This window comes from Sinocyclocheilus grahami, unplaced genomic scaffold, assembly GCF_001515645.1.
Source record: "Sinocyclocheilus grahami isolate Dianchi unplaced genomic scaffold, SAMN03320097.WGS_v1.1 scaffold100.1, whole genome shotgun sequence".
NCBI lineage: Eukaryota > Metazoa > Chordata > Actinopteri > Cypriniformes > Cyprinidae > Sinocyclocheilus > Sinocyclocheilus grahami.
Window position 1 is genome coordinate 1,269,482 of NW_015505279.1, and position 26,480 is coordinate 1,295,961.

Consider the following 26,480-nt stretch of genomic DNA (forward strand, 5'->3'; position numbering starts at 1 on the left):
GTGCCCCACCCCCGGGGCTTCCAAAACTTATTGTGGCCCCCCCCCCCCCCCACCCTGCTGTGTTGGCTGTTTCCTTTTACATAGAAACTGCATACTGATGGTCTGGATCTAGGTGACCCAAAGTGTGGTAATCTTCATCCATGTCTCCAGAAGATATCTGCAATATATCTTAAGAGCCATCCACGTGAGATATGGTGGGTGAAAAAGATCAATTTCATTTCCTAAGGATACTGTTTTCGCTAGTTTTCTTGCGTTTCTTGTGTGTACGCTAACTAGCCTACCTCTTGCAGCACATCTGGGACCTCCGTTCTGTGCCACTGACTTTCAATACTGGGTAGTAGGGCTCCCCATGGGCCTCCCCTGTCGAAAGTGAGGAGATGAGGGCCATATCTGGGACCTCTCTCTCTTTACTCTGGTGACGTCTTGGGGTTTGTGGTCTAGTAGACCTGCCCAATTAGGTTCTCCTTAGCCCAAGCATACCAGGTCTTATGGTTGAGCTTGGCAGTACTCCCATCACTCTAGAGGGTCATCTATGAGCACACCACTCCCAAGGACAGCGTCTGAGTTCTCGTCTCATTTCTGAAAGTCGAGTTCTCTGCTCCCTGGAGCTCCATGAGGCAGCCATACCAGGTTGTTAGGTCATCTTTGCCTCTCTGTTAGGCTGCTCTTATGGTTGAGTTTGGCATTGTTCCCCTTATTACAGGGTCACTTTGAGCATGCTGCTCCCTGGGGCTCCCATCATGTGACTGCCCTTATGGTTGAGTTGGCAGTACTTCCCTCAATTGGAGTTATATACTCCTGGAGCCCCATCATGCACCCTTTTGAGCATGTGAGTTCTCCTCTCACTCTGAGAGTTGAGTGCTCTGCTCCTTTAGGCCTGTGAAGCAGTCATTTCAGGTTGTTGGGCCGTACTTTCGGCCCTCCTGATGGACTGTGCGCAACAGTGCCCCCTCACAGCTTGATGGGTCACCTTGAGCACGTTACTCTCAGGAGTCGTGTGTTATGTGCAAGGTCGAGTATGTGAGTCCTCCTCTTACTCAAAGAGTCGAGTACGCTGCTTCCTATAGCTTCATGATGCAGTCATACCTCTTCATGGCCTCTATAACGACACTGAGTGCTTTCTTAAATCCATGCTTATGGTAAGTGCACACGCTGAGCATCCTGTGCACTTTCTATAATCCATTTATGGTAAGGGTTACACGCTGCCAGCATCATACCCTTTCTCCGAGTTGGTTCAGGAGTTGGTCTCATCTTGTATCCCACTCTACATATGTATCTTTAGTGATACCTTAACAATGTCTCCCATCTGACTGGGCTGTGGGGGTATATGCCTACCAGCTCGAGGGATCTGGAGAAAGAGATCCTACAGGAAGTCTCTATCGCAGGTACAGTGAAGGTGTATACTGCCGGTTCCTTGCAATTCCCTTTGCACTGGACACCTTTTTGTCGTATCTGAAGTCAGAGACTCTGCCTCAGGCAGACTGGTTGTCGGCTATCCTGTATCTCCCCCTGGGAGAATTAGGGGTAGATGTATGATGTCCCCCCCTAGGTGACAGGCCAGGTTCTGGTAATGTGGTGAAACCTAGATGCCCAGCCATATCGCCTTAAAGCACATTGTTATCTGATTCCAAGCCTTTGAGCTCTGCCCTGGGACCAGGCTTCCGTGTCAGCCCTTAACTGGTAAGTTATTTTTCGTCCTTTGGCCGAAGGAGATAGTGTCACTGACAGCCATTGATGTGCCCGAGGGGCGACTCCGATGGTTTCACTGTGGAGTTGGTGCTTAGTGCTCGCCTCAGAAAATATGGCATGCACTTCCCTCAACATGGCAGCGTGGGTATTCCGTTCCCCATAGCGACCACTAGAGGATGCAGTTCGAGTTCCCTCTAAAGTGAACATCTCAGGTTATGCATGTAACCATGATTCCCTTAGAGGGGAATGAGACACTGCGTCCTCTTTTCTTGCCATGCCTCAGAACGCATGCTTCGTTATTGCAGCCGAAGAAGCGGATGACGTATTCTCCTGGCGCCCTTTTATACTATGGTCGCACCGGTAGTGTCATAGGCTGTCACTGGCCAATGTTATTGTTGTGTTTAAACGTGCTTCAGATGCCGGTCACGCTGAAGAGGTTCCCCAATAGCGACCGCTAGATGACGCAGTGTCTCGTTCCCCTCTCAGGGAACCTGAGGGTTACATGCCTAACGTGAGAGGTTTTCACTGCTGAAAAATGTAGTTGAATTAGTATTACGGTTGGGCCAGGTTGACTGTTGTCCAACAACACCCAAAGAAAAGCCTGTAAAAATAAAGCACAATGTAGTGTGCTAATATGAAGCAATTTTCTGCATTAAAGGTACAGTATGTAATATTGACAGCTAGTAGTTGCAATGGGTAATGTGGTCCAAATTCAAAATATTGGAGAGCGTTGTTTCTCCCACCCCCTTTCTCCTCAGACTTGAAAACACACAAAAGGAACTAGCGCAACTTTCCATGGTAGGTGACAAGACAATAAGTTTACATTGTAACTTGAGTTGATTTATCTGTATTTGTATATGCCTCTGGACAAAGAGCTTTATTGGTTGGATGCCAAATTTTTTATGTCGGGTAGAATCTGTGGTCTTTGACCCAGTTAGTTTGCTCACTTCCATGGCTGCAATATACTGTTTTCCGTCATCTGGCAACCTGAGGTGTCGAAATACTATTGGTTAAACTGGCAGTGGGCAGAATCACACAAAACAAAAACTGACGTTCTAACATGGGATGCACATTTCAAAGTAGAATTGGAAAGGCTGTAGTATTGCTTTTCAGAGAAACAGGTATATGAATATAGCATGTTTCCTAAATATCTGCATACATATTATGGTACTTTTATTGTTTAGTACAGTCAAAAAATTACATAAAGAACCTTTAATTTTTCACAGGTGTTTTAGCCATATTTTGAACTATGCATTGCATTGTGTTTTAGGGTGTAAAGAAATGCCTGTAAACTTAACGGATAATGTTTTGGCTGGAAATTACCACCACCTTCTCCATTGCTACAGTTTGTTTTTCTTACACTTTTTTTCTTTCCCTTTTTTTCACTTAAACAACACATTTCAGGACCATCATTATCAGACTTTAAATCCCCTGCTGCGAGCAATGTTCCCTTTATTATGCAGAATCCACAGGTTTATTTGTAAGATTAAAGGACAGTGTTTTTCTAGAGTCTGTTGCTTTATTCATTTCGGTGTGCTGCTCTCAGAACATTACAGTCTGACAGATGGCTGCTTTAATAAAGAGCTGCAACAGAGAAAGACTTAAACTGTTGGATCCCACAAACAATATGTTACACAGCCACAATATTTCTGATCTAACAGTATTGAATTTTTGAATATGTAACGGGGATCGCTTAGTGAGTCCAAGTATTCAGGTAAGCGCATAGTTGGGCCTCCAGGATGTTTTGTGACATACAGTTATTGGAGAAATTCTAATGAGGACATTTTTTTTTTTTTTAATTTTTGCAATAAAAACTTATATTATCTGTTTTAATTGTTGATATTTGCTAATTATATCCTAAGACTGGTAACCTTTCAGACACCAACTAGTTGATTATAAGCATTTCTAGTTTTACCTAGTTAGTAGTTTACTAGCATTTGGCACTTTTGAGGAAAAAGGGGAGTGATGTTGTATGAATGAGTCTGAGAGAGAGAGAGAGAGAGAGAGAAACATTGTTTCAATGGGCTCCAGATGGTTGGTGTGACAGATATGATGACTGTGGTGGTGACAATAAAGGACCCAAAAAATAAATCCCAGATCTGTGTTCGTCTTGCATGACATGAAGTGTTCCCTGCGGCCGACACAGTCAGCAGAGCAGCCAATTAGACACAGTCAATGACTTTAACTCTGCACAGGCAGCCTGCTTCTATCAAATGATGTGATCTACAGAGAACAACAAGAACAACGTCAAAAGATGTTCAAAGATTGCTTTGGACTCACAATGTAAGTAAAATATGTTTATAATGTACACTGGCCCACAAATGTATTTGGACACTTAAGTCACAGTTCAACATGTCTGAACGTCATTGCATTAGATTTAAAATCAAAGCAAGTGTGAACGACTGATTTTCTCTTCACTAACTTCACTTTTATTCCTCATTTTTGCTCAGTGTCTTTAAATCAGCAGGTGTTTTGATGGTTTGTCAGTTCTCCTCAATGCATATATTTCTCCTTTCACATGATCAAACAAGTCAAAGAGAAGATTTCGGCTTCAGCCAGAAGATTCAATTCATTTGGGCAAAACTACCTAGAGGAAATGTGCACTTCCTGAACTTAATCCACCAAAGTGAGTGAAGGCACACTAACTAGAGATGACACTATCTGTTCGTGTGCACACATTAATTTGTTGTGTTACTCATTTGTGCTAATCCTGTAAAACTTTTGATCTTGTACTCGATGATGCATTCAGATGACATGTTCAGAGGTGTGTTTCACAGCCAACACACTGAGTAAAGCCCAGATCAGACTACTCTAACACTCCCACTCCCCAGAACCCTTCAGGCCAATGTGCAGGCCTGCCATCCACACGAAAATAAATAAGAGAAGGCAGCATAAAGTGTTTCCTTTCTAGAATTTTCTTTATGCCTTTCAAGGGCACTTATGTATATTGAATAACACATCATTGTCTTTATACGTCCGTACTTCATAAGTGCAAACTCGTTCTCTTCTGTTGCCTTCTCTGCTAAAAAGGATCAGACTTCATGCTTTTTGAAAGCTGAGCTCCTTATGTTAACCCACTTTATAAAGATTATGCTTTTGGTAAACATACATGTCAGCAGTGAGAAAACAAGAAAGGTAAATTATGATGCTGAGGGGCTGAAAGAGAGAGAGACTCTAACTCCTGATTTCTACTTTGAAGGAATATTTGGTTATTTCCAAACAAAATAACTGATGTCTATGCTTCAGATGCTGTCGAATAACACAGAAAATAATTTCAACTTGTTCCTCAGTAGAAACAAACAGAAAATGTTTACAGAAATGCATATCCTTGTGAAAAAGTACCTGTTAGCATAGAATGGAGTACTTATTACATAAATAATATACTTCAAAAGAAGCAATCAAAGGAAATGCAAACTGAATACAATATTTTCAGATACGTTGTCAATTTCAACTAAATGAAAATGTAGTATAGTTTAAATTTATATGAAATGTAATTAGATACATTTTTGAGTGCTTTTTTGACCACGTGGGTAGAGTAGAACTTAAGTACATATTTAAATACAATTTTTATAATTTAATTGTCTTTGAAATATGGTTTCGTACTGTCAAATGCACTGACAGGCATTTATAATTGAAAACAACATACCAGCTGCACTAAAACCTTCCCAAAACAGAACCGGTAAAGTTAAAAAAAATAATGTCAGATGAAAACACATTTGCTGAAGCAGCCATGTCATTTCAGCTCGCTTTTTATATGATTTTGAGCTCTTTTATCGTGATGTTTCATAGGACTCATGATCAAGCACTCCACATCTTAAGTGCAATGCTGTACCAGGTGAGCTACTGAGCAAGTTTACTACATTCAAAAAGTTATGCATAGGGAGGTGGTTATATGATTCGCACGTCAAAATGTATTAGTTTACAAATTATGCATTATAGCAAAATTGTTTGAAGGTCATATTGTTTTGTGCAAAGAACCATGTACAATCAAGGATTTATTAATTGATCGTCGGCTCCCGTAGCTATAAATTGTTCGAAAAGGAATACAAATCGTTGACCATTTACCGCCACTATTGTTCATTTCAACAGGTTACTATAAGTGTGTTTTTGGAGTTCTGCAAAAATAACATAAATCACTAGCTTATCACTTGTTTGTAATCGTTTAGCAACCTTTTCTGTAGTATCCAATCCAAAAGCTAAATAAATTAATTTAATAATTACCAGATTAAAAAAATAAATCCTTCTGTTTGAGGATACCAAGAAAGGACATACGAGGGACGAGAGGGACATAGGAGGGACGAGATGCAACATGATGCAGTATACAACTTTGTATACATATACTATAAGTGTGTTTTTGGAGTTCTGCAAAAATAACATAAATCACTAGCTTATCACATGTTTGTAATCGTTTAGCAACCTTCTCTGTAGTATCCAATCCAAAAGCTAAATAAATTAATTAATAATTACCAGATTAAAAAAATAAATCCTTCTGTTTGAGGATACCAAGAAAGGACATAGGAGGGACGAGAGGGACATAGGAGGGACGAGATGCAACATGATGCAGTATACAACTTTGTATACATTGAGTACATTGTGCGGCATACTCCATTCCCATAATGTAAATGCACTCACCTTCTTTCCAAAGTACTTTCCGAATGTCTGTTATTTTCGAGCCCTACACTCTTTTATCTCATTGTGGAGGCTGAAGCCTTGCAGCAGAGATAGGATAACAGGATCCTACTCATTGAATTAAACAGTAGGTCCCACTTTATATTAAATGGCCCTAATACATGTGTACTTACATAGTAACTAAATGTGTACGTAGTATGTAACTACAGTGTAAGTACACATTGGTACATAATATCTACAGCTGTAATATTTCTGTAACTACACACATGTAACAACCCTCCGAATGGTTTGTGTAAGTACAAATGTGTAACAGGACATATATAACTACATTGTGTATCAACAGTATGTATAAGAGTAATTGAAACCATTTGATCCAGGGGGTGGAGATGGGTAAGTTTAGGGGTGGAAATGGGATCCAGGGGGTGGAGATGGGTAGGTTTAGGGATATGTAAAGTGGGAGGGGTTGGATCTCAAGTTGGTGGAGGTGGTGCACAAGTGGAAGGAGTTGGATCTCAAGTTGGTGGAGTTGGTGCACCACTGTAATACCAGTGTACTTACATGGTAACTCCTCAGGAACTGTCCACTTTATATTAAGTGTAACATTCTGTAACACACCAACCACAATTTATATGTAAAGCCTAACTTACGGGCCACTGCTGTGTAACATCAGAGTAATTACATGGTAAATCCATAGGAATTGTTTACTTAATATAAAGTGTAACACTTTCTTTACCAAAAAGTGCTGTTAGTCCTGTTACACATTTGCACTTTCATTACCAAAGAGTGTTGTTACCAATGTCCTGTTACACATTTGTATTTACACATACCATTCAGTGCATGGGTTGTTACATATGTGTAGTTACACAAACATTACAGCTATAGATGCTATGTACCAATGTGTACTTACACTGTGGTTACATACTATATACACATCTAGTTACTATATAAGTGCACAAGATATTAGGGCCACAATATAAAGTGGGACCAAAATATTTTTAAAATGTATAGTGTTTACAATAAAGAGAAATGTGTCAGTCATTCTTTTTTAAAAACATATGGTTTGTCATATTTGGCTATGGATTTTAGTGTCTAAGCTACCCAGAAAAACTGCAGTCCATTTGTATAAACTAAGGGACGAATCAAAATTTGTGTCTGTGGCAATGAATACAGACGTGGCTGTTAATAAACATTAAAGGACTAATTCATCTTCATGTCATTCCACAACCATAAGACATTTATTCATCTTCAAAACACAAACTAAGATATTTTTTAATGAAACCTGAAAGATGGTGCTACATGACTCACAGCCTGTAAGAACGTTTTCATATTTAAAGGATTTGCCACTGATGATTCAAACGTGAGTTTTGAGCAGTGTAGAGTAGTGCTTGTTGTTTGTCATTTCTCCGATCACAAATGCAGACATGGTTTTATGTTTACGCAGCGCGATACACAACGCAATGCGTAAAAAAGTCAGTATAAGTCATTATAATCAGTAATTATGTCCCCACTGGATGCAACAAATGCCTCTTTTATAATGGGTTTTACTGGTTTTGTCTCGTCGCGCATCACAGGCGCTCATTGCACACACGGCATCACAGTATGGTGAGGGACATAACATTTCCGTCACACGCTTGAGGTATTCAGCCAATCACAACGCACTGGATTGCTGGCCAATCAGAGCACACCTCGCTTTTCAGACCGATGAGATTTGTAAAAATCGACGCGTTTCAGAAAGGCGGGGCATAGAGGAGAAACAATAATGTACAGTATGTGGAAAATAATGTGTTTTTTGAACCTTAAACCGCATAAATACATTTCATTACACCAAATGCACAAAATAATGTTCTTTTTAGCAATGTCATATGACCCCTTTATGGGATCTAAAATAAGGTCATACAGAATAAGGCATTAATATGTGCTTTATAAGTACTTATAAATAGCTAATATGCTAGTAATATGCGTGCTAATAAGCAATTAATTATTAGTGAGAATTGGTCGCTAAACGAAAATGTTTATGCTCTAGTGCAGCGCTTCTCAAAGTCCAGACTCCGGTCCGGATCCGGAGGAAATTCAATCCGGACCCGCCTCCATTTCATATTTCAAGAGCACTAATTATATTTCCTACTTTGATATATGCATATTAAACTTGTAAATCATTTGTTTAGTTTTTTTTTTATGTCTTTTTGGAGATGGTCCGAAATGAAAGCGAAGGCGAGATTGAATCTACTTTGATATATGCATATTAAACTTGTAAATCATTTGTTTCGTTTTTTTTTATGTCTTTTTGGAGATGGTCCGAAATGAAAGCGAAGGCGAGATTGAAACTTTTCCTTTATGACATCTGTTGTGACATCCAGTGAGCGTATGACGTTTGACATAATCGGGCGACATTTCACCGCTAATATTAGTAATAATTTTTTTTAATCACTTAGTTTTATTAAAAACAAGTTCCGGTCCGGACCTTTGACACTGATGAAAATTCAGATTTGGACCTTTAAATGTAGACTTTGAGAACCCCTGCTCTAGTGTTTCTAGTGATTGTACAGCATCAGCAGTTAAAATCACAGGCCATGTGAAATGGTGATGGACTTTCAGTCTGTTCAGTCACAAACACACACTACATTCTGTAACAGCTGGGATCAGATCGGAGACTCAGCAGTGCACTTCACGTCCAATAAAGACAGGAGAAGTGTGTTGGGTCTCAGCGTAACACACCGGCCATGACCTCCCAAACATTTGATATGGAGAAGTTAGACAGGGATAGTGTGTGTGTGTGTGTCTCTAGGGTGACAGCAGCAGGATGAGAGGCAGGAAGTGAGCAGAACTCCAGACATCTGGCACTGCCGTCTCCCCTGACACACACACACGCACACACACACTCTGATCTCTTCCGATCAAAGTCTGCCCTGCTTACTCTTCCACAACACACACATCCAAATTACATCCACACACACTTACATGTGTTCTCCTTACAGACTGAATCAAACCTTTAGTTTAGCCAACAGCTCCTCTGATGAAGGCATCACACTGTGATCTAAAACCAGTCTGTGTGTGTGTTGGCTCTCAGGGCTGTCCAGTCAGCAGTTCTGTTCTTTGCATATTCAAGGTGAGGTAATTTGACTTAAACAGCTTTAAACTGCGAGCCAGAGACATGCTGACAGATCTTTATCCTCCAGCACTGCATGAGTGTAAATACAGTGAGCGACAGACTGAACTGTGTGAAAAGTGCAACTAGAACTGGACAACAGTTTTAGTGAGCAATGTTATTTATAAATGTGACATTATTGACACTACTAGCTTTTAACACTAGTGTAAGCTACTGAACATAATTCAGCATATATCTCCAATCATTAAAGCCATAAATCTCCAAGTGGGAGGATCTTTGTGAATTAGGGTGGACCTCTATTCTGTCAATGTTGATTTTGGATGAAAGTTTTAAGGTTACAACAGAAAACCTGAAAAGATACATTTATGCTAAATTTTAATAAACTATAATACTCCCTAATTTATAGAACTCAATTGAAGTATGAGAGAAAGGTCCATTTAGAACGAACTGATTTACTAGAATTACTGATTTACTAGTCTTGTCACTGCACTAAATTTTTTATCAGTTGAACAAAACCTCACCGATTTTGTGATCCTCAATATCACTGCACAACAAATGAATAACTCAAATTAATTATGAATATAAATATAATATATTAATATAATATAAACTCATATTATACAACTTCTATAAGTATATGCAACCTTACCCGGATACATACAGTATACTCATGCATACTCTTTAGCAAATTTTGGCTATATGTAAAGCGCCTATAAGGCCTGAAGATACAGTATTGTATTATTAAAATATATTTGACTTGACTTGGCTTGAATAAACAGAATCTCTCCCAGGCAGCTCTCATTAATGGAATTCACAGCCCAGGGCAAAACACAAAGCAAACATATGTTCAGCAAATATGTGTGTTTTGGTCTCTGTGTCACTGTAACTGTGAACGTTTAATAGAGTCACTGGCGTGTGTGAGTCTTTGATGTGATCCGTTGTCTGGCCCGAAACTGAAAGCTCAGCCAAACCATAAGCTGATATGACAGGACATGAGAATCAGAGAGAGAGAAAAAAGCAGGTACTTCTGGTATTAAAGGAATAGTTTAGCCAGAAAATGAAGATTTTGTAATCATTTACTCACCCTTACGTGCTTCCAAACCTGTATGACTTTCTTTTTTTTTCGTGAAACGCGAAAGAATATGTTTAGCAAAATGTTTCTGCTGCTCATTCATGTCAAACTTCAAAACGTACCATAAAGTAGTTCATATGACTTGTGCCACATAATATAGCTTTGTGTGAGGAAGTGAAATTTTGGTTGTTATTCACTAAAAATCTTCTTTTCTGCAGCTTTCAAATCTCCTACACCCCTTTTGAAAAAGAAGTGCACCTAATTGTATTAAATTGCAGTGTAGTTCTTACAAGTATATATATATATATATATATATATATATATATATATATATATATATAAACACAATACTGGAAAATAATATTTATGAAATAAAAGGCTAATTAAGTGTACTTAAAAAGAGTACACTTTCATGACTGTTTCTTACACTTAAGTACACTGTTAAGAGTGCATTTTGTAATGTCTAATTAAAAGTTTTACTTTAAAGTACATTTTAAAACATTTTGTCATGCTTTAAAGAAGTGATGTTTTAACATACTAAAACACATGCAAAGTATTTGATTATAATTTTGCCTGTAGTATATTATTCAATATTCTATTTAAAATTAACATTTTAAATGTACTAAACTACACCTTTATCATTACAAATGTGTTATGGCAAATATATTTAAATACATCATAATAGAAATTAAATTATATTATATTTTAGTTTATCATAAATGCTTCAGTAGTACACTTTAACCATATTTCAAAGACAACAAAAGTAATAATGAAATTGCATATACATATTTACTTAAGTCCTACTTAAGCAGGTGAAAAAAACCACTCTAAAATGCGTTTTATGGGGGGGGGGGTTTAGAGGTTCTTCAAAAGTCAATTTGGAACAACAACAGGGAGAGTAAATGTTGGGTCATTTGTGTCATTGCTCTTTGTTCATTATTCATGTCTGCATGTGTGTGTGGAATCGGGACTATGGGAATGTTACAGCAGCAGACGCACACACGTGTAAATGTGTGAGTTGACTCACCCTTCTCCTGCAGCCCATCTCTCTCACTGCTGTCACTCTGTTTGTCTGTCTTCAGCACAGACACGTCACCGGAGCTGTCCTCTCTGCTGCCCGCGTCTGCGCTGACAGAGACAACCTGAAAAGAAATGCATACACACACACACACACCCACGTCAACAGAAAACACATCAGGAAACAAAGCAAACAAATATAAACAAGCGGATCATAATGGATAAAACAGCAGTGGGTCTTTTGTGTGAAATAATTGAAGTGATTTAATAAGAGCAGGCTGTTTTGGAGCATCCATTAACACACAGTGTTTGGCAACAGTAAGTGCTAATGCACTGGTACCAGAGCTCTCCCTCTCTTTCTCTCTCGTCACGCTCGCTTCATTGTAATGCAGGAAATAACGGAGGCCGTCCTCGCAGACTTCCACACACATTTAATTTTATCTTTGAATAAAAGAGCTATAGGAAAGAATTAATCTGCTTAACATTTCTAAGTACACCCTCCAAAGGAGAGGGCTGTTTTAATCTTACATATGCTCAGCAGAGTTACTGGCAAAAAACTGTACGTTTTCTTCATCTCATCCTTTCAACATCAAATGGCGAGCAGCAAAAATTGGATCAGACTTCAAAGCTCAGCGATGTGCTCCAAGTCACAGAGTGGCTCTACTATTTCACATATTGAATTCGAGTAGGATATCAAAGTCCTAGTAAAGAACCTCAGGTCTTTACTGGAAAAAAGGGGCTCCAACATCTGTAGAGAGAGCAGCGAAAAGACAAATCACCTCAGGGAGAAGTCAGCGTTTACTCTCTACCACGCTTTTCCAGCCTTTTGATTCACTCCTTCTCTCTCTACCTCCATGGGTTCCTCGCTCGCTCTCTCTCTCTCAGCGGAGAAGTGAATTCTTTACGAGGGAACTGTCTCTTTTGTCTCAAGGACTGTGCTGTTTGATCTGAGGGGTGCTCTGTGTAATATTCAGTGCAGTCGGGTGACAGTAGAGTTCATATTAACTTGAGCCGTATCAGACGTGCAATTAAAGGACTAGTTTGTTCAAAAATGAAAATGTTGTCCATGTTTACTCAGCTCTGTGTTGTTTCAAACCTGTATATTCGGAGGATGCTCCTGCTGCAATATTCCATAGCATAAAAGCATACAGTGACCAAGGGCAAAAGGACAGGAAGCACCATAAAAGCAGGTAAAACCTTTATAGCAGCCCGGAAAAGAGCAGCACGGCAGTTCTATTTTGTGTTTAAAATTATACATACAGGTGCATCTCAATAAATTAGAATGTCGTGGAAATAAACTAAACAAAGCGAAACAAAACTAAACAAAGCAAAGCAAAACAACACAAAAGAACAACAACAACAAAACAAAGCAACAAAAAACAAAAAACAAAGCAAAATGAAACAAAACATAGCAAAAAAGAAACAAATCAAATACAATGTTATTGTACATAATTACATTTTTTAATATTAAATACATTTTGTTTTTGTCAAATCAAAACCAAAATTAAAATGTTTATTTTTTAAATAAAGAGCTAATTATTGGTAGTTATCTGCATTTTGTTTCACATTAACTTGCATTCAACAACACTGATCACCGGCGTCTTCTGAACACTGCAACATTTCTGTCAGAAGCCAGATCTGCAGTAAGGTTAAAGACGATCATCTACTAGTGTTTATTCACAGAGTGCATGTGTGTGCGAGTGGATTGTCACTCAGGAGCTATGATTTAAGAAAGATGAATAAAATGCATGCACACACGCTACCACAACATCACTGGGACGTGCTGTAGGAGACCTACTGTATAGAACAAACAGATACCTAAACACACAATCATGCAAAAATACACCATGATAACATACAAAGGAAACAAACACAATGAACACACCCTCACTCACCCAGTCCATTGTTGACTCTGTTTGTAGTCTTTCCGGACTCTGTAGCCTCTGTATGCTGTAACAAACATTCACACAAACAATGAATAAAATAACATGAATCATAATTTACTAGTTTTATCATCAACAAGGAGAGAATCATAAATCTGATTGCTCAGAAATGTAATAGCACACCTATTGAGGAATCTGTAGGAAAAAAGAAGAAGATTAATACAGAGGGTGGGTTTGTCCAAATCACTAACACCAAGTTTGAGCAATGAAAACCCCATTAATAAAAAATGCCACAGATTAGTATGACTAATAGCGTATTTTGCTTTTTGGTTATATCGAATGTAATGTAAAAAGTTTCCTACTTGTATACATAGATTCGGATAAATTGTTTCCTTTGATCAGACACACTAAGTGAATGTTTAGGATAAAAATACACAATGAGTTCTGAGTGAGCAATTAGTACTTTATCACTCATACAAATGAGTGTAAACCTCAGAACACATGAAAGCAGCAGCGCTACTCTAAAATGCTAAAGCAGTCATTTATTCCACTTTCAACGCCCAATTAAAACTCACAAAACTTCAGGCTTTAATCAGAGCAGAGCAGATCAGGGTGTGAACACAGGCCTGTAAACTCAAACACACAAACCACCGGAAACAGAGTGAGAGTGTATATAGTTTGTCGTGTTTTGGAGGGTGTTCAGATGTATACGCAGCCAGGGGTGCGTTTTCTGTACACACTGTAACTTGCTGCTTAACCACCATAGTACTGTGCATCACTGTAGAAACTAACTAGCCAGTCATGACTGTTTCCCGAAAGCATAGTAACATGGATGCACTTCTGTCATTTGAACCACATTGATTCAACAATACAAGACTGTCATTAATGACGTCACATGCAGGTGCTGGAATAATAATTTGAGATCACAATTAATGTTATATATTTACAGCTAATTTACACGGCAGAAAGCCGTTGATATTTTACATGCAGTATGTAATTGGTGTACACTTTATTCCCATGTACATGTCATCAGCAGCTTTCTCCACAACATAATTTCTCTGAGATGCTGCTCTGTTGAACATGCCAGCTGAGGAGCACTTCACTACTTGTGTTCACTACTCGTCGTTTTGGATTATTTGATGTTTGATTGATGCTTTCCTTATGTCACACTCCAAGACTCCTTTACACATTTACACATCAGCACATTCTTCAAAAACACTGCTGATTGTTCACACACACATATTTAAATGGCATGGAAGATACAGAATGTGCTGCATGATGGCTTGCTTACTGCACCCTAGACCGTGATCTATGTCAGTCCACATGTCATACTAACAAGAAACTATGCTCCCAACCACACAACTTCATGATGCTGCTTGTGAATGTTTGTTGGATTTATGGTTTTGGGAATTGTTAAACTGTGTTGGTAAAGACAGAACTTGCATACACAGTAAGCTAACAGTACTTTTGGGAAACACACCCCAGTTATATTTAATGCATAAAAGCCTTGTGTGAACATGAATAATTTTAACAACAGTTATACTGCATTATAATACTTACCTATCTGTGGTCATAGCTTTTAAGAGTATGGTGGTTTATAACACAATAATTCCCACAGTTATAATTCTCATATCTTGACATTTTTTTAAGACCTGCACAGTATCTTTCTACATTTTATTAGTGTTCTTTTAGTGTAAAGTGGCAAATACAAAGTCTTATTGTAAAGGTCCAAAAGGCTTTATAATGTGGTAATTATATTTACAAGTACTTTGTAATATTTACATGTGTTTTTTAAACAGCCGTAAGATATCATGAATGTGTTATATGACACATTTGCTTTGAACATGTTTAGTGTAATATCAATAAACCATATTGGGTCCCAATTTATATTCGGCGGCTTTAAATACTATTAACTTAATAATAAAAAGAATGAATTGTTAGGTATAATGCACCTGTTGTGTTCATGTTGATTTGCTAAACACTTGCTGCTATTGAGGTGGGATACGGTTAGGGACAGGTTTGGTGGTCTGGTTAGGTTTAAGGGATAGAGGTAGGGTCAACAGTGTAATTATAGATGCAACTACAGAAATTAATTACAGATGTAATTGCAGGACAGTATTTTCAAATATAAGTACAATGTAAAAGCATGTCTGCACATAATAAATGCATTGTATTGAATGATTAATTTAAATGTAAGTACATTGTAGTTAAGGACACTTAATATAAAGTGGGTCCCTATATTGCATTGTCTCAGATTTAAACGGGTTACCAGTGAACTTAAATTAGCTCACATTGAAATTAATATTAGCCTCACTGGAAATACTATTACGCATCTCCTGAATGAGGCAGAAACGAGTGATCTCGTATGTATGCATATACATATGAGAAACAATGCGATCATCAACAACAAACAGCATATAAATGAAAACCGTCTAATGTTAACGAGTGAAATGGCGATCCCGGAAGTGCCAAAGGACTGTGAAGCTTTAGGGAGTTTGTAATTGGAAGCAATCTACTACATATTTTCTTTGATCATCCTACTGAATATGATCCAGATGTAGTATTTGATAAAAACGTGATTTTCTCAGCTTTTTGTTTAATAAAACGTACCTACATTAATGTGTTGATAAAAAAAGAATGCTTGACTGATTTTCTTTTTTGTTTAAAGGTAGAGGCTCTGTTCTTTATTTTGATGTATTGCATGTTCAGATATTCATAAAACAAAATATTCTGGGGGCCATGAAATTTTAGTGAAAATCATCAAAAATGACGGCGGTGGCTGGCAACTTTTTTTCAAAAACGCTGGTGGGGAAAGAGTTAATATAGTTTCCGTTTACTAAAATACAGTTTGAGTTGCAGAAGATGAACCTCAGGACAGAATGTTTACCAACATTTCCTAAAGATATCCTTTGGATACAGAATACATTTCCCCCCTAAAGCAGCTGTTAAATTTGCATACTGTGTTTGGCTCACTGTGCTCGGCATATTCTCAGTGTATGGATCTCAAATGTTTGAAAGACGAGTGTTTATTTTAGAAATGCTAATGCGGCCCACCTCAAAGTGGATACTCACACCTCTACACAGCTCTGAACATGTGGCCGAACACTGCGCCACCTGCACCAGCGGACACACTGCGAGCAAAGAGTGAGAGAGAGATGTCTGTCAAAAAGGGGAACTGAAGTACTCCAGAAGAGGAGAGGAGAACAATAGCATCACTCCTCCCTCTCCTTCCTCCCCCCTGGACCCCCGGACCCCTGCCTCCGCCCCTCTCTCCTCATGCCCTCAGAAGACGAGCGTGGCGATGGAAACGTGCCCTGAGAAGGTTAATATGCCCGCTTTGATCTCTGTCAGGCCACACCGAGTAAGAATTCATTTACATTTCTGATGAAAAGGGTGACAGTATAAAAAGCCATCTTGTTTCATGGATACAGAATACATTTCCCCCCTAAAGCAGCTGTTCAATTTGCATACTGTGTTTGGCTCACTGTGCTCGGCATATTCTCAGTGTATGGATCTCAAATGTTTGAAAGACGAGTGTTTATTTTAGAAATGCTAATGCGGCCCACCTCAAAGTGGATACTCACACCTCTACACATCTCTGAACATGTGGCCGAACACCGCGCCACCTGCACCAGCGGACACACTGCGAGCAAAGAGTGAGAGAGAGATGTCTGTCAAAAAGGGGAACTGAAGTACACCAGAAGAGGAGAGGAGAACAATAGCATCACTCCTCCCTCTCCTTCCTCCCCCCGGACCCCCGGACCCCTGCCTCCGCCCCTCTCTCCTCATGCCCTCAGAAGACGAGCGTGGCGATGGAAACGCGCCCTGAGAAGGTTAATATGCCCGCTTTGATCTCTGTCAGGCCACACCGAGTAAGAATTCATTTACATTTCTGATGAAAAGGGTGACAGTATAAAAAGCCATCTTGTTTCTGGTATGTGAGAGTCTGTAATGGGCCGGGAATGTGAGAGAGGAGGTGGCAGGGAAACCCCAGCACCCCCCATCCCTCTCATCCCTCTCTCTATCGCACTCTCGCTCTCTCTTCACTCCTCTGCCGCCTGCTCTGGGAAACAGATGAAAGCAAAGAGAGAAGCTCAAGAAACATGGGGACCAAATGCTGTGACCCAAACTTGCAAAAGAGACACTGGCTTCACACATGATTAATTTAGCAGCACTGTTTCATGGGATTGTTTGTTGAGATCAAAAAAGGCACTTTGTGAAAATGCAGAAGTTCATGATTGGAAGAAACAAAATGCAAGAGATTTGAAAAGAAAGAAAGAAAGAAAGAGCTGTCTTAGCTCTTGGCTCATACATTTTCACTACTGCTACTACTTAATTTTCTGAACACTCCAGTCATCTTGATAATTACACTACCATTCAAAACTTTGGGGTCTAAGTTTAAAAAATATATATTTTTTATGTTTTTGAAAGAATATCCTATTCTCACCAAGGCTGTATTAAAACTACAATAAAAACAGTAATATAGTGAAATATTATTACAGTTCAAAATGACCAAATCCTATTTGAATATATTTTAAAATGTAATTTATTCTTGTGATGGCAAAGCTGGATTTCCAGCATCATTGCTCCAAACTTCACAAAAAAACATTTCCTATTATTATCAATGTTGAAAACAGTTGTGCTGTTTAATATTTTTGTGGAAACCGTGATACATGTTTCTTCATGAATAGAAAGTTCAAAAGAACAGCATTTATTTGAATCAAATATTTTGTCCCATTTTAAATGTTCACTGTCACTCGATCAATTTAATGCACTCTTGCTAAATAAACATATTATTTTCTTTTTAAAAAATCTAACAGACCCAAACTTTTGTTATATTTTGTATAGCATTACATATAAATAATATGAATATTAGAATATTCTTTTGAGTAAAAACACAATCATTTATTTTATATTGTGTTGTTCTAGTTTGATTTTCATAATTTTTTATTTTACTTTACTTTGCACTTTTTCCATGAACTGGATGGTGACATCACTGACTCATCAATTAACTGACTTGAACTGAAAAATGACTCTTTGTTATTGTCCTCTTGCATTATTGACAAACTATTTTCCTGTTTAACACTGTAAAGCTGCTTTGACACAATCTGTATTGTATAAAGCGCTATACAAATAAAGGTGACTTGACTTGACTTCACAGCTCAGATGCTTTACAAGTGAGTGTTGTTTGTCATGCCAATAAATCACACTACACTGAAAATCAGAGAAAAATAAAGAAAATTAAAGTAAAGAGTAGAATTTCTTCTGGGAATATTTCCACAATATAGCGACATTAGTGTTATTTGAGTTGCACAGAATGCTCAGAGATACGTACTTGACTGGATTCGTACAGCAGCCTGCTCACGCTCTCTCTTTATCTGCTTCAGATTCTGACGGGCCACATAACCCCTCCAGGCTACACCGAGACACAAAGAAAGACATGAGGGGATTAAAACACGGAATACTAGTTTATAGTGGCAAACATTTTCTAGTATTCATCACAGCAGTGTAATACAAAACGGAGATCAACAATACGGTTTTTTTTTTCTCAAAAAGCTCAACCAGTACTTACAACATTCTCAATGGATAAACCGTCACAAATATGATACATTGATAATTTTTGGGGTCAGTAAAATTCTAATTTAAAATAAATTAATAATTTAATTCAGCATTAAACTGATCAAAAGTGACAGTAAATATATGTTTTAAAGATTTCCATTACAAATAAATGCTGTTCTTTAAACTTTCTATTCATTAAAGAATCCTGAAAAAATGCATCACTGTCTCCACAAAAATATTAAGCAGCACAAACGATTTCAACATTAGAATTGTTTCTTGAGCAGCAAATCAGCATTAGAATGATTTCTGAAGGATCATGTGACACTGAAGACTGGAGTAATGATGCTGAAAATTCAGCTTTGATCACAGGAATAAATTATATTTTAAAACATATTACAATAGAAAACAGTTATTTTAAATTCAAATAATATTTTACAATTTTACATAAGAGCTCTTTCAAAAACATAAAAAGCTTTACCAACCCCAAACTTATAAACAATAGTGTATGCAAAGCAAGTTATTAATTTAGTTGTAAAATGCCATACAGTGCAGCCCATTTTTCTTTAGAATTTTCCATCCGTTCTAACCATGTTTTGTCCTTGAAATTTCAACAAATTTCCTCCTTCATATTAGACAGCTATAGAACATTAATTTTAGTTGCCAAAATAAATCATCACACATGATTAACAAACGTAAAATGCAGTGACCCTCACAAACGAGCCTCAGACCATCCATATATCCTTACTGTTGAGCCCTGTACATGCATCTGTTATCAGAGTCATTTGGTAATGCGTTTGGGTTACAAGAACCTGACTGTATAATAATCGCCCCGTTGTTGCGTTTCTCTCTCTCTCTCCGATATCGCCGAGCTCCCAGCCAGCCTTTGGTGTAGGCCTGCATCAACACCACCCGCGCGATCACCTCCCGCAACATCAGATTGAGCTGCTCCACGTGATAGTACTTCAGAAATACCTGCAAAGACACATACAGTCACAGATGCAGGGAAGCATGCTCAGACCTTACAATAAAAACACCACCTTCATGTGTCTGTCGGGCACACAAAATAATCAAGGGGTTCAGGTTGAAAAAGGACTCTTTGAACATTTTCTTTTTTTATTCCAGAGTTGCAGATGCCAACCATCTGGTCAATTAGATCCACAGATAACTACCTTAACTTCTCAGACAGACAGAAGTGAGAGTGAGCGATTGTGAAAGAATGTGAGGAAAGAAACCATGACCTTGGCTTATAAATACTTTTTCTGGAAGAAGTTTGAAAAAGGACTCTTTGAACATTTTCTTTTTTTATTCCAGAGTTGCAGATGCCAACCATCTGGTCAATTAGATCCACTACCTTAACTTCTCAGACAGACAGAAGTGAGAGTGAGCGATTGTGAAAGAATGTGAGGAAAGAAACCATGACCTTGGCTTATAAATACTTTTTCTGGAAGCATTGGTTTGACAGAAAATGCACTAATAGACAAAGCTAAAATTGTTCTCTGTGCTATGAAAGGCAAATTCATAATAAATTATGTATATCTATAGCAGACATCCCAATTAACCATCTCCGAGACTCAAAGTCACACGTGTAGAGCTTGTTTAGTTAGTTTGGTCAATGTCTAGAGCTCTTCCTGACTGATCCACAGCTCTATGCATTTTCTATCAGACATTTTAATGGCTGTTAGGAGCACAATAATGAAAGCCTATGATATAATTAGAATGTCAGTCAGAGTAATATGAATCTAATATTGAGCATGACACAACACATCACATAACCAGCTCCAGATAAATGTATTATCTGATATAGTAAACTTGCTCAACAGCTCACCTGGTGCAGAACTGCACTTGAGATGCAGGGTGGCTTGTAGAAACAAGCTGGGTTTAGTTTAGCGTAGGTGGCTATTTTCAAACATGACAGAGCATCAACCTTTTAGAACCACTCACCGGACAGCGGACTCTTCATTTCCGCGGTATGTACAACAAACAAAATCAAATGTTGAAAGATTTATGTTCATCAGTTTTGGATAAAACATGCACCACAGACTGGACATTTCACTTTGAAAGTGTCACAAAATTTTGCAGATATGCCACTACATGTACATTATTTCCCAATAAACCTGTGTTGCTGATTGCTGCCAAAAGTGCTTTAATGAAGTAGTGATAATTCAGTTTTTTTCTTTAGCAATGTTAACACAAATCTGGTTTTGGCTTTGTCATTAAACAAAATGAAGGGGTCTGAATACTTTTTGAAGGCACTGTATATTTGGTTTCGACAGCCCACCATTAAATCCCTATGGCCCTATGGCCAGTCCATCCCTGCTGCTACTAAAACAAATGTTGCTATTTATTGTTTGTTTTATATATGCTTGTGTGATTTAATAACATGTATTGCTTCTCTGAACCCTTTTCTTAGTTTTTCAGTATGTCCACTGCTCCTAGAACAGGCTCGTTCCTGTATTTAATAAATGTGTTGGCAATATTGTAAAAAATAGGTATTTTCCTGTAAAAAAATAAAATAAAAAAAATATATATAAATTGTTGTTAATTAACTCATTTGTTCCTTGTTTGCTTTGTGTACTTAAGCCTTCTGTTCTCCCTCAGTATTTGTTGGCTCTCGTTAGCAATTGTGTTTGGTAGCATTTGTTCCTGTTCTCCAGTTAGTTTGATATTAAACAGGTGTTCCTGAACTATTCTTCTTTGTTGTACAAGTTATTATACTACCATACTGTAACAGAAGAACTGACAACAAACAGTAATATTATTAGCAGCGTTTTCCCCTCTTTTGTTTCTTTTTAATCTCTTTTTTTTCCCCATGGACCTTCCCACAGTCCAGCTTCTCCGCATGGAGACCATCCACTGGAAGACCACACACGGGACTTCATCCATCTGACCTTCCTTATGCACTACCCTGATCGCTCGCTATGTGTTTTTTACCATACCAGCCTGACCGAGCAATTGAATGCACGCATTCCAGCGGACGGTCCAAGGAGGATTTCGCTGCTTTCATGGAGTGGGTGCTGGTGAACAACAGCTCGCCTTTCACCATCGGCCCCGTGGATAATGACTTCGCAACCAGCCCCACTCCATCACTGTCAGAGACCAGCCATCCACCACCACCGAACGACACGATGGTGTTGTTGCATGTGCCCACTGCAGACCATGGAAAACGGCCTTCTGCGATTGATGACCCTGAACCAAGGAATAGGTTGGAGAGAGTCATCGCCCTGGAGCCTGCTTCATATCATGCGTCTGACCAGGTGTGAGAGCCGGCAACACCGCAGATAACCAAGGGAGTGTTAGTGGAGATCGACGGCTTAGATGAAATCCCAGCCCACACTCCCACCACAGTGAGTGAGTTGAGCCTGGCATGTGGAGCTTATTATGAGGAACTTAAGGACATTTTTGAGGAGGATCTTATAGACTGGTTTAAAGAGGTTATTCCCAGTTCTCCTGAATCTCCAGTGTTCTCTGAATCTCCTGCGTCTTCGTTGATTCCGTCCAGCCCAGAATCTCCTATGTCCCTGCTGGTTCCGCCCAGCTCCTGTTCTCCTGTGTTCCCTCCCAGCCTCCCTCTCCCACTTCCTCAATCAGCCAGTTCCTCAGCCCCGCCTCCACTGCTGTCCTTCAGCCCCTCTGCATCTCCCACGTGCTGTAAGGCCACCAGCTCCGTCCAGCACAGAGGACCCCCTGTCTCTGCTTCCAGCGTCTGTGACCATCGCTCCACCTCGGCCTGTCGACACTGCGGCTCTGCCTTGGCTCCTCCCTCCCTTGGCTCCACCAGAAAACATCAGCCATACATCTTCTCCAGGCTCCCTTGTCTCTCCAGCCATGCCTTTATCAGACGTCGACCTGTCTGCGCCTTCAGCTCCATTTGACTCCTCCTTCGTCCTCGGTTCCACCGGCTCAGCCTCTGTCCTCTGGTCATCTGGCTCTACCTTGGACACTCGTCACCGCGGCTGCACCTTGGCCTCCAGTACCACTGGCATTGCTTGGGCTCATTGGCACATCAGCTCCCCCTGGGTCCCCTTCAATGGAAGCTTCTTCTCCGTTGGTCACAACCAGGGTGTCGGCTACCATCAGGTTGTCTCCACCATGGCTCCTCCTGTCTTTGACTCTGCCCTGGGGTCTCGTCCTGGCTGGACTCTGTCATTGCATCTGGCTCCTCCTGCTCCTAGCTCCCCACTGGCTCCTCCCACTCCACCTTAGACTGCTTTAGAGACTTTGGACTATTATTTTTCTGTTGCTTTGCGCCCTCCTCCAGAGCCCCAGCCCTCCCTCCTCAGCTATTCTATTTATACGGCATGAGGACACACCTTCCTGGGAAGGGGCGAACTGTTACATGTATGATCTGTGTTTCCTCCTTTGTTGTGTTTTGGTTTTGCCATGACCTAGTTTTCCTGAGTTGTCTTTTACTTAATTATTTTCAGCTGTGTCTTGTTGATGAACTCATTAGTTTCTTCTTTGCTTTGTGTACTTAAACCTTCAGTTCTCCATCAGTATTTGTTGGTTATTGTTTGCAATTGTGTTTGTTAGCATTTGTTCCTGTTCTCCAGTGAGTTTGATATTAAACAAGTGATCCTGAACTATTCTTCTTAGTCGTGTGAGTTATTGTATTACCATACGTAACAGTACCATTGTACAGTGGTAATAACAGATGGTAAAATTATGGTACTGAATAGTCACTACATTCATGTACCGAGGCATTTATATGATTCTTCAAAGTAAACTAAGCTATTCTACCATGGTATATGCCCAAAAAGCCTTGGTATTTTAATGCAGTACAGGGTGAAATTTCCTGGTAGTATCATAGTACTTTTTGTTGCTTTGCAATACAGCATACTAAATTGAAGAACACTGATGGAGAGAGAGAGAGAGAGAGAGAGAAAAGGATGAAAATAAAATAAAAAAAACATACTTTGAAAGAATGATGATAACTTTACCTTGGTCTTGCCCAGGACCCAGTTGTCCAGTTTGGCTCTCTGCAGTATAATAATGGCGTTCTCTCTGCTGCCCTCTGGCATCTGATGGGCACGAAAGGCCAGATAGTAATACCTGCAAGAAAATCAAAATGACCAGACTCTCATTACACCAGTCAAAATTATAAATGTACAGTGCTGAGGTTTCTTCTCAAGCTCAAACATCCATTTAACTTGACTGATCATATTGTGTAAAAAAAAATTGTTTGGAGAAAATGTATGTTTGTGTTAACCACAGACCATATTTCATGCATTTAACCATTTAAACCCATTCAAAAAATGGAACTAGAAGTGTTAAAATGCTAACTCATTTCTGTGTTTTGGCCGACAAAAATATGGAATCCCTGCAGCACTCTCTCTATAACTTTCTATATATAGCAATATGACACAATTCACAAAAAACTCATTATTTTTGTAATTCCGTTTGGTGCCACCAGTGAAGCAAAAATTACACACTTAACACAGAAGTGTGTAATTTTGCACAGAACAAGATAAAAGTCTATGGCAAGACTATCTCTCTATAATGCTCTAGATATTCCAATGATAACATCTTTCTGCTACAAAAACCTTTGACGGTCAAAACAGAAAGGTAAAGCGTCACCTGATTCTCTGATCAATCACTAGATATGGGGCCATTGTTGCCTTGTTGTTATTGTCTGGCGGCCATCAGTTTTACTTCTGCATATACCTGCCTATAAATAAACTGGTCTGAATCTCACAAATGAGTCTCATAGAAACATCTGAAGCTTGCGGTTGATCTCAAATATTTACTCACTCTGAAGAGGAGGATATCAGCCATTGTGTTTAAGAAAGAATACTGCCTTTGATTCCACTTGAACCGTGGTCTTTCATAATTATGCTCCTGATAGCTGTTATGTCTCTGGTAGAAAATACAAAGAGCTCTCCTTCACAACATCAGAGAAGGTTTCCAAAAAGATCTGTCTGAATCCACTTCTTCATACTGAAACTGGTTTTACGGAGCTGGTGTGTCAGTGTGGATCAGACAGGAAGAGCTAAAGACGTTGTCCGACTAAGGAAACGCAAACAGAACGGTCACAGTGTTTTATGCAAACTGGTCGGGGAAATCTAGGGAAAATACGGATAATCAGGACACTTCTGTGATCAAAAGAATGAGGGGGAAAAAATCCGGCAAGAGTCTTGCGTTTGAGCGGCCCCTCTGAGCACAGAGAAATTGTCTGGGATGTTTATGTAAAAGAGATGACCTACATGTCCACCATCTGACGGCCCAGGAGAGAAAGAGATGGATGGGTTGAAAGAAAACGCAGGAAAGAGAAAAGTTTATGGGAAATTAAGTGTGATTCCCAAAGCCTCGGACAAGTAAATTTGGACCATGAATTTCCATGGCGTTGAGAAACTTTCAGCGGATTCACTCCACCCCTTCAAAGTACCACTTCAGCATTAATTACTCAGCCAGAGTCTAATTTAGCATCACTTGTATTCTCAGAGACTTAATGACCTATTATTGATGAGATTATGGTCTTCGTTCAGAACTGCCAAAATATATAGATAATAAACCTGCAACGTGAGTTTCCCAGGAGCTTTAGGGAGCACTAGAGGAGGTGGGTCTATTCAATATGGGTTCATGGAGTGCTCTCTAAGCTTTGATCTCTCTAACTGTCTGTCTGTCTGTCTTTTTTTCCTTCTTTTCATGACGCCCAAGAGCTTCAGTTAATTAAATCTAATAAAATTCCTGTAGTCCAACAGGAACGCCCAGAATAATATCATTTTGACTGCATAACTGATGAAGTCTGGACTTGGAGTATGAATGTGTGTGCGTGTGTGTGTGTGTGTGTGTGTGTTTTGCAGGATAGCATAATCATTATGACCACCTTTATTAACACAACCTCTGTAAAATAGAGCAGGAATTCCAGACAATAAAGAAGCTAAAACTACATTTATATGTTCTGATAATAATGCTGCCATAATGCTTTGGTGTTCTGGATGGCTGCTTAGTTTCTTATTGACAGAATCCCAAATCTTTAATATTATGAACTAGATATAGCTTGAGTCTCTCCTTCAATGTAAGTCCATAAGCCTAATCAATTAACAGCACACAAGAATTGTATACCATATTTCAGGGTTTAAGGTTTACAGTAGTTCACCCAAACATGACAATTCTGTCATAATTTACTCACCCTCATGTTGTTCCATTAGACTTATGGGAAACACAAAGGAAGATATTTTTAATATCCTCTCATCACTGTTGTCTATCCTTTGACTCAACCAAAAATTTCAAGCTTCAAAAAGTTCATAAAGATGTCTTAAAAATACTCCAAATGAATCGAGCAGTTTAATCCAAGTCTTCACTTTATATGATGAACAGTTTTAAGCTATTAAAGTTATTTATTCACATGCAAACATTGATCAATGCACATGCATAGAGCTAATCAAATATGGTAAACCATGCTTGCTTGACATAACATAACCACAATTATAGAATATTACAATTATCTTAATTTGTGTTCCAAAGATGAACAAAAGCCTTCTTGCTTTGAAAGAACATTTTTGGGTGAACTAACCCTTTAAATGTT

General features: G+C 39.0%; 1 protein-coding gene across 1 annotated transcript in view; it reads right to left on the reverse strand.

The window, feature by feature from the left end:
* Positions 1-26,480, reverse strand: part of LOC107588256 (myosin-IIIb-like) — a 179,350-nt gene that overhangs the window by 28,320 nt on the left and 124,550 nt on the right. Inside the window, exons 30-35 of the mRNA XM_016276289.1 lie at positions 23,893-24,004; positions 19,765-19,927; positions 18,732-18,812; positions 13,409-13,463; positions 13,277-13,331; positions 11,524-11,638 (exon numbers count right to left, since the gene is read on the reverse strand). Of these exons, the coding sequence (XP_016131775.1) occupies positions 11,524-11,638; positions 13,277-13,331; positions 13,409-13,463; positions 18,732-18,812; positions 19,765-19,927; positions 23,893-24,004 (581 nt within the window). The remainder of the gene's footprint in view (positions 1-11,523; positions 11,639-13,276; positions 13,332-13,408; positions 13,464-18,731; positions 18,813-19,764; positions 19,928-23,892; positions 24,005-26,480) is intronic.